General features: G+C 34.7%; 1 protein-coding gene across 1 annotated transcript; it reads right to left on the bottom strand.

Annotated features, from left to right (window-relative positions):
- Positions 1 to 18,410: 18,410 nt before the first annotated feature.
- On the bottom strand, positions 18,411 to 19,304 carry LOC120270701. The gene has a single exon (XM_039277775.1). The coding sequence runs from the start codon at positions 19,302 to 19,304 to the stop codon at positions 18,411 to 18,413; it is 894 nt and encodes a 297-aa protein (XP_039133709.1).
- Between the last annotated feature and the right edge of the window lie 390 nt (positions 19,305 to 19,694).

Here is a 19,694-nt window from a genome sequence, read left to right as displayed (position 1 = left end):
CCAGGGCATCCAGTGAATTTAAACTCAAAGCCTTTTTAAATCCTCACACCAATATTTTTTTGTAGCGGAACCAATGTTGCTCGTTAAGCTATAAATTTTTTGTCCTGGACTATTAAAGTTGATCATTCGCAAGAACAAAAATAATTATAGATTTTTAATTTGACAATTCAAACTATTCTATATCTGATATTTGATTTATAACAATTCAAACTATTCTAAATCGGATACTTAACTTGTTCACAATAATGTATTGATAACAGGTTTAACGAAGACAATCCCTAAAACAAGAAGTCCTAGTAGAAGTGAAATTGTGTTAAAATATATGTATATAAATATTCCAAGTTTGTTCATGCTTAATTTACCTAAATTTTTGTTTAAGATTTTTAGTGCATCATGTGAGTTTTTGAGAAGAATTTAGAATTTATATAAAATCATTTCAGAATGTGTTGGTCGTGCATTTTAATCACTTCATCTCAAATTTTTGAAATAAGTGGATAAACCACAGATTTATTGAAAAGTAACAACATTACAAAAAGGAAACTCCTCTCACCAGTGGTGAGGAGAAACAAAATACCACAAAGAAAAAAAAAAGCAAGGATAAAAATCTAAGAAGACGGAAGACACCACGGGCATCTCGGGGCACGCCTAGAAAGTCGAGAAGAAGGAGTGTCTACTCGTGAGCGACGATCGGGGTCGGGAGTCGCGGTTGGAGTTGAGGATCTAGCGCTAAGGAAATTGAGAGGCGCTTAATTTTCTGAGCAGCTTCATTGAGTGTTTGCTGATGACTATCAGCAGCTGTTGAAAACCAAGAAAGAATCATATTAGCAGTTTTTAAACATAATGTTATACTGGTGGTAACGCAATTGATTGAAAAGATACGAGAATTTCGTTCAATCCAAATGTTCCATAAGATTGCACGGGAGATAAGATCCCAGAGAATACGGTGCTCAGGAGGGATGGTCGGTAACCAGATAGTCCACAGTAAAGAGATTGACTGGGGAGAAGAATTTAAATCCAAGATTTGGGAGAAATATGTCCAGATACGTTTAGAGAATTCGCATTCGAGAAAAAGATGATTTAGATTTTCAGAGGCGTTGTGACAGAGGACACATGTATCTGAGGAGTTTAGTCTATTGCACCCTTTCTTGAAGAGATTTGTGAGTGTAAGGATTTTGTCTTCTCCAGCAAGCCAGCAGAAAAGGGTAATTTTATTAGGGCATCGGGTTTTCCAGAAGTGTGGGTGAAGAGAGCTGCGCAAACCACCATCAATAAGAAAATTGTAAAAAGATTTGACTGTGAAATTTCCATTTTTTTCTAGGGCCCAGGTAGGAATATCTTCCTGGTAGAGAGAGCAAACAGGAATAATATCGAGAAGAGGAGACAACGTATCTGGAGAGACAGAAGGAAATAGAATCTCTAGATTAGTTAGATGTTGAGAAAATTGTCTGACCGTTATCCAAGGGGAGGTACATTGAGAAAAAAGGTTTGGCCAAAGATCTTTGAGAAGAAGCCCGGCATGCCAACGATCGTACCAAAGGAATGTGCTAGAACCACTTTGGATAGTTTTGTTTAGGCAAGAGCGGAAAGGTGGTAAAGTGGAGATCACTCCTGCCCAAAAGAAGGATTTATTTCTAGGTGGATTGTGGTACAAGAGCCCATTTGCAACATTGAAAGAATAGTTAGATTGAATGATTTTAGCCCAACCACAGTTTGGGTTACAGGATAATTTCCACCACCATTTTCCAAGTAGAGCTTTATTAAATTCCTGAAGGTTGAGGATTCCCCAACCTCCCATGTTGCGTGGTCTAGTTATCCTGTTCCAGGCGATCAATCTGATTCCTTTGGGACTCAGATCAGGTCCTTTCCAAAGGAAGTCTCTTCTGATATTATCAATTTCTTTGATCACCCAAGTAGGAAGTTTGAAAACTGACATCCAGTATACAGGAATGGTGGAAAGGACAGAATTCACGAGGGTTAAGCGTCCACCAAGTGATAAGCTCATTTTGAAAAAATATATATATATACTCATTTTGAAAGCTCAACCTAGAATGATGTTGTTGTCTTACCAATGAGCTCATCACTAGAGTTATTTTTTCAGAATATCTATTTAGAAAGAAATTATAAAATATTTATTAATTTCTTGTCTGTTCGCACGTCCTGTTTGTTTGTTTTTTTATTTGCTAATAAATTCGTGATTTATCCAATTTATTCAAAAAAAAATTTATTAATTATCTCAACTCTTTTTTCTGAATTCTAATTAAAAATTTAAAATTATTTTTTTCATTTGATTCTCTATATTAACTATGATTCAAAGAGACTCAAACAAAATATTGTATGACTACAATAAAACCAGCCTCAATTTCTTGTGTTGTTAATTTTGAAATAGATGGAAATACTTCTCCAACCACGGACCTGATTAAAGAGTCAAGACTCATGAATCTTGAATTTAATAAAAATGCCACATAGAATTTAATAAAACCTCAAAAAAAAAAAAAAATTTAATCACTAGTTTTGCCTATTTCTGGTTCTTATATATACTTGTATTTGTTTTTTTTTTTAATATCTTTTATATAGTTTATCTATTAATAATTGTAATAATAGCAATAACCTGAAATTTTTTCCATTTATTCGCTTTATCTTAAAACTTATCCTAAAATGTGTTATATCCACCTAATGCTAGCAATTTTTTAAATCATTATGATGATCAATAGGATATGACAAAGGTATTAAAGCAATGAATAATTCATCTTTTATCGGCAAATCCCTTAAGTGTCGTTTGGTTTATGCGTGATATTACCACTAAAATAATATGTGTAATTTTTGTTTGGCTAACAAGACAATAATGTAGCTGGAATGTAATATAATATATAGCGTTTAAATAAATGGGAAATTTTTTAATACAAATTTTTATTTTAATATAATACTCTTATCTAATTAATAAGTACTAAATATATCAAAATTAATAATATTTTGAAGTAAATATTAAAATTTAATATTATAAAAAAATAAATTTTAATTTAATATAGTTAATTTTTATTAATATTAATTAAGTCTAAATTTCCTTTTTAAAATAAATAAAATTTTAACTTATTTTTGAATTTTTAAAAGTTTATATTTTTGTCAGTGTGTGGTTTTTTCTTTCTTTTGTTGGTCGTCTGTTTTGTGTTGTGCCACTTCTTGTGATTTGTTCGGGTCTTTGGGGTTGTTTTTGTACCTTGTTGTGTCTTTGTTGTTAAGACGTGTGGGTCCTTGTTCTTGTTCATTTTATTATTTGAAGTGGTTTATCCACCTTTTCATTATATTTTTTTGAGATTTTATTGAATTTGAAGGATATGACAAGAAAAAAATTACATTCCATTGGAATTGTGAGATTGCCACATTTTCACACTTTCTGTATACATTGGCCACATTATTATATTATAAGATTATAATATTATAGTTTTATATAACTAAATTGAGTAATATAAAATTATTTAGTTTACATTCCGAGGGTATTACCTCAATCAAATAGCCCTTTAAAATGTAAAATTTTTTTTAAAAAAAAAATCTTTATTTTTTTTTGCTTAATTTTGAGTTAATTTTCCTAGCGGTTATTTAATGAGTTGTTTAAGTTATAAGAGAATATGTAAAATTTTGGAAGGAAATAAATCATTTAGAATATTAATTATGTTAACAAAAATGACAATTAACTTTTGGACAAGTTACAACTTAATTGAAGAACTTTAAAAATGATTTGGACTATAGAAAATTTGGTATCAATTAAGAAAAGATTATGTGTCATTGAAAACTATTTTTCATTCATGTTGTCATTTATTTGAAAAATAAATGTGTTGTTTAAGGGGCACTTTATGCCTTGTGTTTTACTTTTAGTATTTTTTTCCTCTTTAGTTATGTTTGCTCCATAACTAGTGAATTTTTTTGTAATTTTTTTCTGCCCCTCTTGGCAGCTATTACTTTGTTTTTTCTCCACTTTATAATAATAATAATTATTATTATAAATAAATAAATGTGGCATCCTAATCAGAATATTTTCATTGGCAATAAGCTTGTCTTCTATTGAGACAGTTTCCTATTATTCTCTGTTTCAAGAACTTAATTCTCCCACTCCCAAAAAAGAAAGCATATGCTGAATTCTTTTCTAACTTTATTTCACATATCCACTAATTGAAATTCTTAATACGACATTTTGATGCAGCAGCCAACTTGGATGGCGAGGATGAAATTGTTCTTAGCAAAACTCTAAAAAGTGGAGTAAAGGAAAATACTGCAGAAAAGTGGGCAAGAAGAGATTGGATTCCATTCTTGAGATATTGTTAATCATAACTTGGCTATATCTATGCTTGCCACATTGACAAGCATAGAATAATCAAAGTCAAAAGATACATTGTGGCAAAGAAAAGGGATTCTTGATATATCAATTCAGAAGATCATGATAAAGAATTAAGACAAATTCTAAAATGATTTTGAATTTGTGAGTTTTTCTTTTTTAATCATAGAGGATAATTTAGCTGTGCTCTGATTTTATAAAAAGCCTTGCATACATGAGTTCTTGCGCTAATTAAGGGGTAGGCATTGCTTCAGTTTGGAAACACCTCCTGACTAACACGCCGATGTTCGCCTCATACCACCAGGTTGTAAGTGGCTATAGCTACTCCAGGCACCATCAAGGATACTCTGGGCACCATGGAGGATACTCCAGGCAGTATGGAGGAAGGAGAAAGGAGGCCTCAGAGACTGAGAGCAGTGAAAGTGAAGCTGAAGCTGCAGACTGCTTTGTGAGACCTCAGCAAAACAAAGGCAGAAGGAGATGCTATGATGAGAGTGACGATGAGGACTCTGAGACTGAAGATGAGTCTGATAATGATCTCTACGTGAAAGGGAACAACAAGTACCCAAGATCTCGGAGCCATCAATATCACAAGAACAAGTATGAGAGTGATGAAGGTGATGAGGAAGATGATGATGAGGATGAAGAGGAGGAGGAGGAGGAGGAAGAGAGAAGATGATGATGATGATGATGAAGAGGAGGAGTATTGTTCAAAACAGAGACAAAAGTGTAATGGTTGTTCTAGAAAGACTTCTGCAAGGAGGAAGTATGATGAAGAGAGAGAGGAGGCAGCTCGGATGTTCGGGCGACTAGCATTATCTCGTTATGGTGATCGGCAGGAGAAAAACAGTTCCTGCAGCTGCGATAATAACCGCAAGATTATGATCGTAAAGGACATGCATGTCCATATGTCTCATAACAGGATTAGGAACTTTGCTTGGAACAAGAAGGAGAAAATCAGCAAGGGTCGGCGTTAATTAGCTGCGTACATAGATCTCAGGCAAACTGAAGGTCTTGTAATTAACTGCGCGCCCTCTCTCTCTCTCTCTCTTTCTCAAATGTGTATCTTTGAAAATAATAAAACTTTAACTTTTAGATTCATAAATCTTTTCGGTTTGATGCAAAAGGTACGTTTCAGCGCATATCTAGTATTAGTCTTCCAAATATATAAATAAATAAAACAAAGAGAGAATTAGAAGAAGAAGAAAACTCGTAATTAGAATGCCCGAATGGATAACCCAACAACACACTGTTTCATTGAATCATAATTAAGACAATTAACCAGGACTCAGGAGGAAAAACAGAGCATGCAACTTTCCTTCCTCCCAAATGCAAACTCTTGTCTGTATTGCAGAGCAGGGGAAGAAAAGGACCACACAACAACAACAACAACAACAACAACAACAACAGATACATAAAAGTGATTACCCGAAATGAAGTAGAAGATAAGCTGCATGCAAACATATTTGTATAGGTATATTTATAATTCAACGCCTGACTATGTTCCCGGACACTCGGCCCCTGTTGTCCCTGCCGGCCTGGTTCCCAACGCCAATGCGCACACCGCCGCGCGCACCACGGACATCGTTGTTGTAGACTTCCATGAAGTTATCCCTGCCGGCAGAGTTCCCGGTGCCAATATCCACATCGTCCTCAGCGTCCTCGACGTTGTTGCAGAAGACACGCATTCTGTTATCCCCACATGCATCGTTGCCCGCCCCCACACGGACGTTGGCACCGTCACGCCCACCCCTCACAGTATTCCTGTAGACCTCCATGACGTTGTCTCGGCCTGCTCTGTTGCCTACGCCAATATCGGCATTCACGTTGGCATTGAGGATGCGGTTCTCGCATATACTGGCGCGGTTGTCACGGCCGGCATCGTTGCCTGCACCCAAGCGAGTCTCTGCCACGTCCTCCAATGATATCATTGTCGGTGATGTCCATTTCAAAGTCTCTGCCTGCTTGGTTGTCCACTCCTACTTGGACATCCCCTGAGTAGGGGCAACCTGGAACGCAGCAGGGCCGGAAGGGACGGCATGATGGTGCGCACCTCTGCAATCATAACAACATAAATATTGATCAGTAGTACTTTTGGCAGTGAATATACATATATTCTATAAATTGATCAACTCCTGCACATAGAAAGAGAGATCAAGAACTAACTAGCTAGCTACGTACCATCTTGACAAGGATTAGTTTAGAAGTGATAACCGGAGAGAGAAAAACAGTGAAAACAAGAGTTGGGGGGCTGTTGAATGCTTTTCATAAGCAGACAGAGTCACAGAGGAGCTCATATATAGGCATCTGGGGACTGGGGGGATTCATGAAATGGATCTTGACTGTTCAACTACTGCATCATACTAAGCGATGAGTGCGAACAAACTTTCAAAGTTTTTTTTTTTTTCTTTATAATATACATACGCGTGCATGTGTGATGAATGGTCTTTATTTATTGTTTTTTTATAAAAATAAATAAATTATAAATATATTAAAATTAATTAAAAAATAATATTTTAACAACCTTCAACAATGAATTGACAGACTTAGATCGAATTCCTAAATCAACTATTATATTACTTTGTAAATATTATAAAATAATATAATACTGTTTATTTATTGTTTATTGGGTTCACTCATGTATCACTATATGTATTTGTTCTTTTGATAATTTTTATGTGAGTAAAAAATAATTTTTTGTGATCAGACATTATTTTTTTATTTTTATTAAAAGAAGTTTTTTTTAGAAATGGGAGACTGTGATAAGCATCATAATTTTCAATGGCATTATTAGGTCAAGTGGGAGAAATTAATGAAAAAGGTTTTTATTTTACAATCCTCGAGAATCCTTTGTTAGGGGGAAAAATATATATATATATATATATATATATATAAACAAAGACTGATTGATAGAATATGTTAATGCCTGACTAAGTCTACTTGTATATGGTCTTTTTTAAAAGCCTAGGAAATTATGATGTCGTAGCTAGCTAGTGGCGCATTATCAAGTCCAGAAGTCTTTTTATATAATTTCCTCTTAGGTAGTGTTTGTTTGGAGGGTTTTTGAGTTACATGTAACTTGAGTTACTGGGTTTTCTGAAATTCAGTGTTTGATTCACAGGATTTCAAAAACCAATGTAACTCATATTACATCCAATGAGGGATTTGGTTTTTACGGCCAAATTGGGCGTAAAACCAAAATCCTTTATATTTAAATTTCTTCAAACGATAACATGCTGACCAATTAAAGAAAAAAACAAATATGATTAAACATTTATGGATATTTTTTGTGGAGTGAAAAATTATAAAAATTTAATAATTATTTTGATAATTAATTTAATAATAAAATTAAGAGTTAAAATGATCAATGCGATAATTAAAATCATTAATAACATGCTAAAAATGTATGAAAAGTTCAAAATAATTTTTTTATTGGGTTAAAAATTAAATTTAAAAATTATAAAATATAATAAAATAAATAAATAAATATACTAATAAATTTAATAACTAATTTAATAATAAAATTAATAGTTAAATTAATTAATCACGGTACTTAAAAATCATTAAAATATTTATAATGTAAAAATTTCTAATTTCAAATTTATAAATATCTCTTATCAAATACAAAATCCTATAATACAACATCTACAGTACATCTAACCAAACACTAGATTTGATCTGACTAGTATTATAAAAATCCATGGATTTTTCGATTCAGTAATCTAGAAATCCACTGTATTTATAGTTACACTGAACCAAACACCCCCTTAGTCATTTTTTAAAGAACAAATGGATCAGAAACTGTCGTTGCTTAAAAACCTTTGACAAGCAACTTCTTACTTTATTCGGGTGCCTTCCTTATGATTTTATGTGGAAACATCCTCACCATGGGAACACCCATTGATGACTAATATTTAGGGGACCCTTGGTTGTAAAGAATGGAATGGAAAGAAGTGGAAAAGTAATGATAATGAGGAGAATTGAAAAAGTAATGAGAATGAAAACTATGTTTAATGGAAAAGATTGTAGAGGCTGTTTATTAAGGATGAGAAAGGTAAAAAAGAAAAAGCATGATAAAATGACTATTATGCCTTTTATATAAATATTATAATATATATAGTAATGAGAGTTGTGACAATTATATTTTTTAAAATATTTAAATATTAAAGTAAATTAATTATTATAAATAAATATTTAACTTAAATAGGTAACCGAATCTCAATTTTTTTTTATTAATATCATTAATTAACAATTAATTAACTATAATAAATAACTAATTATTAATTTAAATATATTTTTTAATAAATATATTATGAACCATAATAATTACTTTTTAACTAAAATTTATTGTTAATATTATAATAAGCAATTAATTAACTAATATAAATCACTAATTACAATTTGGTTAATATAAAAAAAAATGGGTTCAAGTAAGGGTAGTATTGTCATTTCATTGTCAAGGAATTAAGAATCCTTTCAAAATTCAAGTGCATTTGACTCCTGCTCCATAATTTCCTCACACTTTCATCATACCTTTCTCACTTCCATTACTCCACACCCAAACAAGGATTTATACAATATAAATAATGATTCTTATTTCACTCCTTCAAACCAAACACATCCTTAATGTCATTCACAAAACCCTGACTATATCTGCCATTCATTCTTCAATGGCGTTGCACACACATACATACTGTACCGGTCAATGGTCAAGAGAAAGAGGGAAATGGTCAAAAAGAAGGGAGGCAATGTTCAACAGCAAAGGGGCTGAGGAGGAGCAACCGGAAAGCGACAGCTGTCACGCGGTTTGATGATTTAATTATGGGCTGATTACTAGAGATTATCTCATAATCAATGATGATTGTAATCCTTAACCAATAGTATGGCATGGCGTGAAACACAAGTTACTCTATAAGACGTTGTTATTCCAAAAAAGAAAGAATATATAAATAAAAAGAGAGAATGAGTGGCAGGCAACCTATCATTCAATTTCTTATATATATCTCTCTCTTTCTTTTCTTCTCTTTCTCTTATCCTCCCCCTCTTTCCTAAACCCTAGCGCCGCATCGAGACGCTACACATACACAGAGATCAGTGAGTTGGTTCAGATCGCATGCCGAAGATTTTACAACCCCGGTACAGAGAAGAAGAGGTGAGCGATGAAGAAGAGGAGACGTATGAGAGTGACGAAGGTGAAGGTGAAGAAGAGGAGGAGTCCGAGTGCGACTATGGAGAACAAAGGCCACGTCGGCTAGGCAGGAGTTCTGCTACAATTAAACAACTGAGCTACGGTGAGGACCTCCCCAGACGTAATAACCACCGTCGATCCAAATCTTATGATGATTATCAAGACGAAGATGGAGATGAAGATGAAGATGAAGATGAAAATGATCAAGATGAGAGATCATCAAGGTTTCATCGTCACTCTAAGTCATGCAAATGCCAAAAATGCACTTACAGTGATGGTGATGACGAGGAAGATGAGGAAGAAGAAGAGGAGTATGAATATGAAGATAAGAGATCATCAAAGTCTCATTCTCACTCCAAGAATTGCAGATGTAGGAAATGCACATACAGTGATGATGAGGAAGATGAAGATGAAGATGGAGATGGAGATGAATATGAAGATGAGAGGTCATCAAGGTCTCTTCGTCACTCCAAGACATGCAGATGCAAGAAATGCACATATATTGATGATGATGATGATGAGGAAGATGATGAAGAAGAAGAAGAGGATGAAGAAGCACCAGCACCCAACAGGAGGGAGAAACTTGGTGCGCGAGTGGAGTTATCAGACCTGCTGAAGAAATTGACACTATCTCCTAGTGGTCGTCATGTTCACTTGAAGGAGTCCGGATCCTTCTCTGATGATGAGGGTTCTAGCAACCGCCGTCGCCGCCGTCGAAAAAACACTGGGACTGTGATTATAAAAGACTTGCATCTCAATATGGTGAATAACAAGATAGAAGACTTCGCATGGACTAAGAAAGTTCGCGAGAAGTCACACTAATTAATTTGTTCCACCATGGTAAGTGCAGCACCTTCAATGGCTTGCTTGACCCAACACATCCATATTATGCATGTGTACTTCTTAATTTATATTTTCTGCTTAATTTTTTTTTTCTTCCTCTCAATATGTACGTTTCGGTTAATAAATGGTTTCAGTATTGAGGTTTATTATCAAGTGTTTCATTGATATATGTTCTTTCCTTGGTTTTAGTTTGTTTCAAGTGAAATTGATGCATTGGAAGTACTTATCACATACCTTGTTTATGAAATGATTTGTGGGTTAAAGAAATATATATATCCCTCTCTTGTTTCTCATTGCGCGCAGTCAACTAACGTTTCACATTTTATTTTTAACATGATATAATAGCTTCATTTTTTTTTTTAAGAAAAAAATAGAATTAACACCAACAAAATACTAGAATAAATGAATATTTTGATGTTGCCCTTCCATTAACAAAACTTTGGCTTATTTTCACTTTGATCACCGAACTTCAATTTATATCAATTTAGTCACTCAACTTTAATTTGATTTCACCGAGCAATAAATCAAAGATTTCAACTCCTAATTACATGGTTGTTTAAAAATCCAAATTAGCCCTCCCTATAACATATTATTAAGTCTTTTGGAGGTGTCTATGTCATTGAAAAAGAACTACATCATTTATTTGGGGGCCGAAATCTCTTGAGTTATTACCTATTGAAATCAAATTAAAATTGGGTGATCAAATTGATACAAATTGAAGTTTGATGATTAAAGTGAAAATGACCTAAATTTTAGTGACATACTAAAAAATTTACCCCCTTTAGAAGACTAAAAATTAATTATATAGAATATGATTGGTTTAAGTAGATTTTTTTTTCATTCACCAAATTAGATAAACCACACACATAATAGTACAAAATTTAAGAAAAAATAGTATAAAATAATTTTTTTAAAAAAATCTACTTATAAAGTTAAGATCTACAAAATGAAAAGCATCTAATTAAATTGGCTAAACAAATTGGGGTCGTCCTAACAATCTTTTTTTCCCACAGACTAGTTCTCCATGATCCTTGCACACTCTGAATCATTGAGTGCATTGAATCAAGATAGGATAAAACTAAACGTCAATGATAATTACCTAACAATCAACATGTAATTATGGTTCAAATATATTTTAAGGCTTTTAAATCCTAAGTCCTTAGGAGGATCAGGCCAACCATTAACAAAAGGCTACCCTTCTAAAAGAATAGTCCCTTTGTGTTTTTCAATAAAAATTACCAAATTGGAAGAAAGTTGTAATTTATTCACTCTTATCACTCTATATATATCAAATTATTATTTTTTAATTTGATACGTATGCAGGTATGTAAATTATAATTTTGACCACTTTAAACAAGATGTGCTCTTTCTAAGTTTAGATGATTGTTATTTATTTTAATTTAATATATAATTTAATATATATATATATATATATGGAGAAAAAATTAACCATTATTTTAAAAAAAACCTTTGAAAAATTAATTTAAAAAATAAATGTCGATATTTAGTGTGGATTGCCTGCAAAGCAATAATTTAAGTCTACCAACATAAACAACCGGTTAATTATTTATGGTTATAAAAATAAAAGTCAAACAATACATGGAATAATTTGCATAGGATGGACCCTAACTAATCAATACATGGAATATTTTTTATTATATTAAATTTATGATTATTATTATTATTTTGACACATGAAACTAGTGCCGCCTTACAAGAGAGTGTTATACTGTTATATGACAAGTCACAGAGATGTTTTATTAAAAATATTTTTTTACAAAAATTGATTTATTTGTATCATTTTAAATGGACATTTTGTTTTTGACTATTCATAGGAGATTACCTGTAACTTTTTTTTATATATATATATAAATGGTTGTTCTTTTTCTATATTAGATTTTGTATTCATATTTTTTTCATCGTATTTTTGCATATTGTAATTATTTCATAAAATTTTGATTTATATATTTTTATAAATTAAATTTATTGAATAAATAAACTAAAAATCCTTGCAACTATATATAAAAATAATGAAACCAAGGATAACGACTCCAACCAAGTGGGCGCACCCACCAGCCACTGAGATCGATGGTTGGCATGATAGGGCATTGACCTTGAAATTAAGCATAAACAAGGAAGTGATTAATGTTATGGCTGGCATAGCATTAAGATAAGATGTGCCTAATCTTAGCATTCTTCCCCTGTGGTCTTTGTTTATTTTCTTAATCATTAAGAAAAGACAACTATTATTGAAAACCAATGGGTTGTGGGGCTTTTATCTTTTCTAAGAAGCTGATGTATTTGAGAAATCATCTACGCGAATGGGCGAGGTCCAGTTTTGGATCGATTAAACTTAAGAAGCGTGCGCTGTTAGAGGAAGTCGAGATCTTGGATATCATTAAAGAGAGTCGTCGGCTTACCTTAACAGAGCTACAACAAGAGCAAGCGATCTTAGAAAATTTAAGGGTTATTCATAAGCAAGAAGAAATCTATTGGAGACAGAGGTCTAGATTGCAGTGGTTGAAGGAGGGGGATGATAATACGAAATTTTTTCATGCGGTTGCTAACGGTCGGAAAAACCGGAACATCATTCATGGCATTCGTCAGGGAACTACACTGGTGGAGGAGGTTAGTGAAATTGGGAGAGTTTTTACGGAGCATTTTAATACGCAGTTTGGTCAGAAACGGGAAAAGAGAATCAGGGTCAATCTTGAAAGACTTATGGTATTCAGAAATAGGGTCGATTTATCGCACCTTGAGCAACCTTTTACAATGGAGGAAATTAAGTGTGCGGTGTTCGAGTTAGGAAGTAATAAGGCCCCTGGGCCCGACGGCTTCCCGATCCTCTTCTTCAAACAGTTCTGGGCCACGATAAAGTTTGATCTCCTGCATCTGTGTGAGGACTTTTATTCTGGACACGCCAATTTGGAAAGAATTAATTGGGCTAGTATTGCGTTAATTCCAAAGGTTGCCACTACGGAGTTCACGGCGGATTATCGTCCCATTAGCCTTATTAATTCCTCGTTGAAGATCTTGTCTAAAATTTTGGCAAATCGTTTGAGCAAGGTGTTGTCTTCCCTGGTAGAATCAGAACAGTCGGCGTTTTTGAAAGGGAGATGTATTTTAGATAATATTGCCACGGCTGAAGAACTCCTCTTTAGCATTCATAAACGCAGATTACCTGGGTATATTTTGAAAGTGGATTTTCCAAAAGCCTTTGATACGGTCGACTGGGACTTTTTGGTTGACCTGCTGAAGGCTAGGGGTTTTGGCAGTAGATGGGTGGGTTGGATTATGAGTATCTTATCCTCCTCTAAGGCTAATCTTTTGATTAATGGATCCCCTCATGGTTACATCAGGTATCAGAGGGGTCTTCGTCAGGGGGATCCTTTATCTCCCCTGTTGTTTGTGCTTGTCACTGATGTGCTCAGCTCAATGTTTTCGCATGCCCTTAGATCCAAAGTTCTGGTGGGTGTTCCTCTGGGTGAGTTTGGAAGTAAATGTAATCTTCATTACGCGGATGATCTTCTAATTATGACCACAGGAGGGCTTGAAGATCTCAGGATTATTAAACTCATACTGTATTTATTTGAAAGTATGACTGGTTTGGCGACTAACTTTGCAAAAACCTGCCTGTTCTCGAGCAAGTGGGGGGAATTACCGCAGGCGGAAGCCGCAGCTACACTTAACTGTGTAACTGGGTCTCTTCCAGTTACTTACCTTGGTGTGCCGATTGCGGGTAGACGACCTCGCAGACAGGATTGGGAGGAATTGATTCAAAAAGTGAGGAGGAGGCTATACTCCTGGAAAGTTAAGCATCTTTCCTTGGGAGGTCGCCTTACGTTGGTTAACTCCGTGCTGACTGCACTTCCGACATATTGGATGTCTATCTTTAGACTTCCGAGGTGGGTTGTTAAAAAGCTGGATTATCTCAGAAGGGAGTTCTTGTGGTCGGGGCCGGATATTGATCACCCTAAGTGCCGACTGGTCGGGTGGAGGAATTTATGCCGGCCACGAGATCAGGGTGGTTGGGGGATACTGGATCTTCGCACATTTAACTTGGCGTTATTAGGGAAATGGTGGTGGAAGTTAGTTATGGACCCTAGTTGGTGCGGCGCGGATGTTGTGCAGTTCAACTATGGGCTCCTCAACTGGAATCTTTATCCCAGGTTGACGGGAAGGATCTCTTTCTTTTGGAAAGGTGTTCTTGACACTCTACCAGCGTTTAGAGGGTGCATTGGGCACAACATAAATTCTGGTGAGTCTACTCTGTTTTGGAAGGATCGATGGGTTAATGGCATTGCCCCTATGAATTTGTGGCCGGAGGAATTTCGTCGTAGTAATCTTCCGAACGCTACGGTTCATGAGTTGTCCTATCTTCTTGAGGATCCGCTCTTTTCTGCTAATGCATGGGTCTCTCAGGTCTTTGATCGTTTGAAGACGAATAGGGGGGCTAGGTGTGATAAGAAAAGTTGGTTGCTAACGGGTAACGGGCTTTTCTCGGTGAAATCCTTCTATATTTTTCTCAGTGACGGTGGTATCATGTGTCCAATTGCGAGATTCTTTTGGCGCAAGAATTGCCCGCAGAAAATCATTCTTCATAACTGGCTTGTGTGGAAGAATAAGGTCCTTACGTTGGAAAACTTGGAGAGGAGGAAATGTAACAAACTGCCTACGGCTACGTGTGTTTTGTGCCATTCGGCGATCGAAACAGCGGATCATCTTTTCCTCCAATGTTCTTATTCTAGAAGGATTTGGGATTACTTTGTTAATTTGGCCAATCTGCCAGAGCCACCTATCTCGGTGAGCGATCTCTGGATCGCGTGGAGGGGGTCGGTGTTGCCGTCTTCCAGGACTTTTGTGGATTTATTAGTGAAAGCTATTGTTTGGATAATTTGGCTTGCTAGAAATGATATCATTTTTAATGCCAATGTCGTGCCTGTGCATATTCTCATTATTAAAATTGATCATTTATTATTGTCCTGGTACGATAACTGTGCAGAGGGTGACAAGGGGAAGCTGGATGAGGCCATGGGGAGTGTTCGGAGGAGTCTGGAGTTCTTGCGTCCCCGTGCTGAGGTGGAACACGGTTCTGAGGCAGTGCTTGAGGTTGCTATGGCCGAGGAGGCGCCGGGACAGCATACGGAGTAGTCCTCTTTCTGGGTTGTTAGGTGGGGAGGAGGCCCCTGTTCTCCTCCTTTTTCTTTCTCTTGCATGTATTCCTTTGTTTCCGTAAGTTTGTGTGTTTTGAGATGATTGCTCCACTGCTGGTGGTTGGGTGTACTTTCCCCTTTTTGTGTGGGGGGAGTCCTGGGTGTTTGTACTTCTCTTATTTTATTGAAGTGGTTTATCCACCTTTTCAAAACCAATTTTTTTTAAAAAAATAAATAAATTACTGATTTATTAAAAAGAAAAACGACAATAGAAAGTGAGAAATTCTCTCACCAAAAATAAAGGGAACAAAATATAGTAAATAAAACAGAGATTGAAAGCCAATTTGCATTCATCTTATTATGATCTTATGGTTTATAGTTACAGATAAAAAAAAAATATTAGGAAAAAAAAGACATACAAGTTTCTTGCACCATTTTCTTTAATAAAAAAAACAATTGTTATAAAAAGCTTATTAGATAATGGTAGCCCAATTATTTTAAGATATAATCGTTCTCCCTCCAGTCCTATTTACATATTTTTTCAAAGTTTTTTTAGTTATTTTTATATATCTATTTAGAAAATCTATATAGCATTCAATATTTTTCTTCTAAATTTATCATTTATTTCTAACGTAATCCTTTATTTTACAATATTTTTTTTAAAAACATAAAACACCATTTTGACAAAGGAATAAAAGACATAATTAACATAGAGAGAGAAATTAAATTTTTATGGATTTTTAATAAGGGTAATTTTGAAAATTTAGTTCATTTTTATATAAATTTAAAATTATTAATTAATTTTAATTAATTTTTTTATGAGTGTTAATCAGTTTAAATGAACATAATAATAATAATAATAATAATAATAATAATAATAATAATAATAATAATGCACTTACACCCCATTAAAAAAAAAAAAATTGAATTATTTGCGTTATATTTTTTTTAAAGTAAATAAATCACGTAATTTTTAAAATAATGGAGTTAATGGAGATATGCAAAACCATAATTTAACATAGAGGTAAGAAATTTAAAAAAATCAAAATATAATTTAAAAAAACATGAAAGAGAACGATCTCCCTTATATATTAATTTTTTTTTATCTACGAGTAATATGCTTTATTAATATGGATTACATTAAATTAAAGGTGTTTTTACATATAAAATATGTAAATTATAACTTTGACAAAAAATAAAAAAAAAATGGTACAAACAGAAGAAGAAAAAAAATAGACTAAAGCATATAAACTACAGACTGACAAATAAACTAGGAGGATGCCTTTTATACTCACGAGTGATATATTCACTCCGTTCTTTTTTATCTGTCGTAAACCCATGTTCCTTTTTATCTGTCATTTTCTAATATCAAGAAGCATTAATTATTATTTTTTTCCTTCAAAATTACCCTAACACTTTATTCAATTTTTTTCTTGGAATTAAATATGAGAGTTAAATGTGAAGATATAAATTATGGGTAATTTTGGAATGAGAACAAATTTTTTATAAAAGTTTGTGAAATAACTAAATTTATTGGTATGTGAGATTCGGTTATTCACGACAGATAAAAATGTACGGAGGCAGTATATGGATTCCATTAAGAAACAAAAATATAAAAATATAATTGTCACCTAGAAAATGACTTAGGAGTGGATTATTAATCAAAGAGGTCATTGTGGCCAACAAAGATAAATATCCTATTAGTTTGATTTAAGGTTAGGAGTTACTGTATCAGTTAAGTCCGGGGTAATTGAACCAAAATAATTTAGGTGTCATTTAATTATAAAAGCGAACTTTTCTAACTTGAGTCTCTTTGGTTTCAAATTGTATAAATTTAAGAGATAAACATGTGATAGATTTTTATTATGATTGATAACGGTGGAAGCATGTTGTAGTTGAAAATACGATTATAACAATTAAATATAAGAGGATATATTTGTGCATATTCACTTAATTGGACTCTCTGAATCTGGGCTTTTTTCATCATAGGAGCGGTAATGGCCCATTAGAAGCCCAGCCCTTGTAGTTAAAGTGGATGTGGGCCATGTGGCAAAAGTGGCCCACTGAAGTGCCCATTTGGGTCCGCCCTTTCACTCCGCTTAAAGGATGTTGGTTGTGCTGTCTTATATTATTCCTTTCGTATGGATGATGACAAACTGAAATTTTAGGAGTTGAGATATGAAAATTCAAGGAGGAAGGAACCACGCTTAAATGAGCAATGAATTCAGAAGACTAATAAGATATTCAGAAAACTGATAAAACGGTGGTAGTTTTTCTTTTCCATTAACTGCCACTTGAAAGTGCAATTATAACTTACTTCCTTTTTCCTCCATTAATATTTCCCACCACATTGTACTGACTTATGAATAAACAAATACAGACGGCTCTTCAAGATCTCTCATCTGTTGGAGTTGCCCAATCAGACATGTTATGTGCGCGTGCGTGTTTGTGTGTGCGTGTGTGCTGATAGAGTGAAATACCCTGCAAGCTTTAAAAGAAGAAACAGAGAGGAGAGATTTTATTTTATTTTTTATTTTTTATTTTGGGTGGGAAATTAACCATCAATCATAATACATGAATAAGAAGGAAGAGTTCTATTGAACAGGGACAAGACAATAGCATGTTGGCTGCATGCACGCCTTCCAAAATAAGTGAAAATTCAAAATAAGCAAACAAATAAAACAGGAAGCATACATGGGATAAGCACAATTTACAAATCAAACATGTGCAGCTCAAATCAACAAACTAAATACTCTACTCGCTCAAACATGTCTCACTAACAAGTAACAACACCATCCAAACAGAAAGAAGGCAAGAAACCATTGGAACAAGTCAGTAAAGCAGTTAGAAAGAAATCTGAAATCTGAAACCTGAAGCCTCTCTCTCTCTCTCTCTCTCATTTATGGACTTTTTAAGGCTTGGATCAAAAGAGAGAACCCGGAGAAGCTCTGTTCCTTTTGCAACTCATCCTCTTCGAGCCATGGCCTGCTCTCCAGTGAACTCCTGGTCCTAAACACAAAGACAGCACACCCAGAAGGACCTCCAAACCACCAATCATGGAAATCCCACATGAAATCCACAGGCAAACCATCAACGAACATAACCTGATTGCCTCTGAAGTTCCAGTACAATCTCTGTTCATGCACCACCTTCTTCTTGTCCACCCACACTGACAACCCCGAGTTCTTCACGTCCCATGAGTCCCCTTTGCACTTTATCATGATCTCATGAACCTTCCCATTGTCTGCAAACCGAGATTTTGTCCTATAAACACCATGAGTGAAGACTTGTTCTTTCCGGCAAACCAGAGAATATTGGGCTATTGGGATACCTCTACTACAAGTGTTTTCAAACATCTTGACGTAGTCTGTGCTCAAATCTCCGAGCAACAGAGCAAACTCAGAGTCAGCCATGACTATGACGTAGAAGTTGTTGTCCACTGGGTCAGGGGCGTAGCATGTATATCTGGCTGAAGAGAAATCCCAGTGTATGGAGATCACCAAGCCTCCATGTTTATATGATTGCTTCCCTTCCATTTCCCTCAAGACTTGGGTGTTGTCATCAATGGAGACGGAGAGAGATGGTCCGGTGTTGGTCTTGGACCAAGTGAGTTTGAAGAAGAGCTCCTTGGCAGTGGAAATTAGCCTCGTTTTATAGAGACATGTGACCGAGTTCTGGAAGGAATTACGGTCAAATATGGCCAAGGAGATGTTTTTGTTGTTGCCGGCGCCAGAACATGAAGAATCTGAGACCCTGACAGCATGTTCGCTGAGACATGAAGCCAAGTTCCTCATCTTTGTGAAAGAAAGAAAAACAGATAGAAAGAATGTTGAGTGATGTAGCTAATCTATCTCTTCATCTTTCTATCTGTAAAACTAAAAGCAAAGAGGATGTCTTGATTGGGAAGCATGGCAGGATCAACTTTGGCAATCCCTCAAATTGAAGTCTTTAGGGGAATGCAACTATGTAACATCTAACAAGAGAATATAAACTTTGCCTTGTCTGGTCGGGTCTTTCCGCACAATGGACAATGCTCTGCTTTTTAAATGCGTGTCTGTTAGTACCTACGGATATGGAAATTGGTGCATATATCCCCACACAGCACTCTTGAGTCTTGACAAGAATGAGATGAATATACGTGCGACAGAAATATAAGTGATTCCTTTGTGCTTGCTTGTATATAT

Source organism: Dioscorea cayenensis, chromosome 10 (genome assembly GCF_009730915.1).
Source record: "Dioscorea cayenensis subsp. rotundata cultivar TDr96_F1 chromosome 10, TDr96_F1_v2_PseudoChromosome.rev07_lg8_w22 25.fasta, whole genome shotgun sequence".
Taxonomy (NCBI): Eukaryota; Viridiplantae; Streptophyta; class Magnoliopsida; order Dioscoreales; family Dioscoreaceae; genus Dioscorea; species Dioscorea cayenensis.
This window is presented reverse-complemented; position numbering and strand designations above follow the sequence as displayed.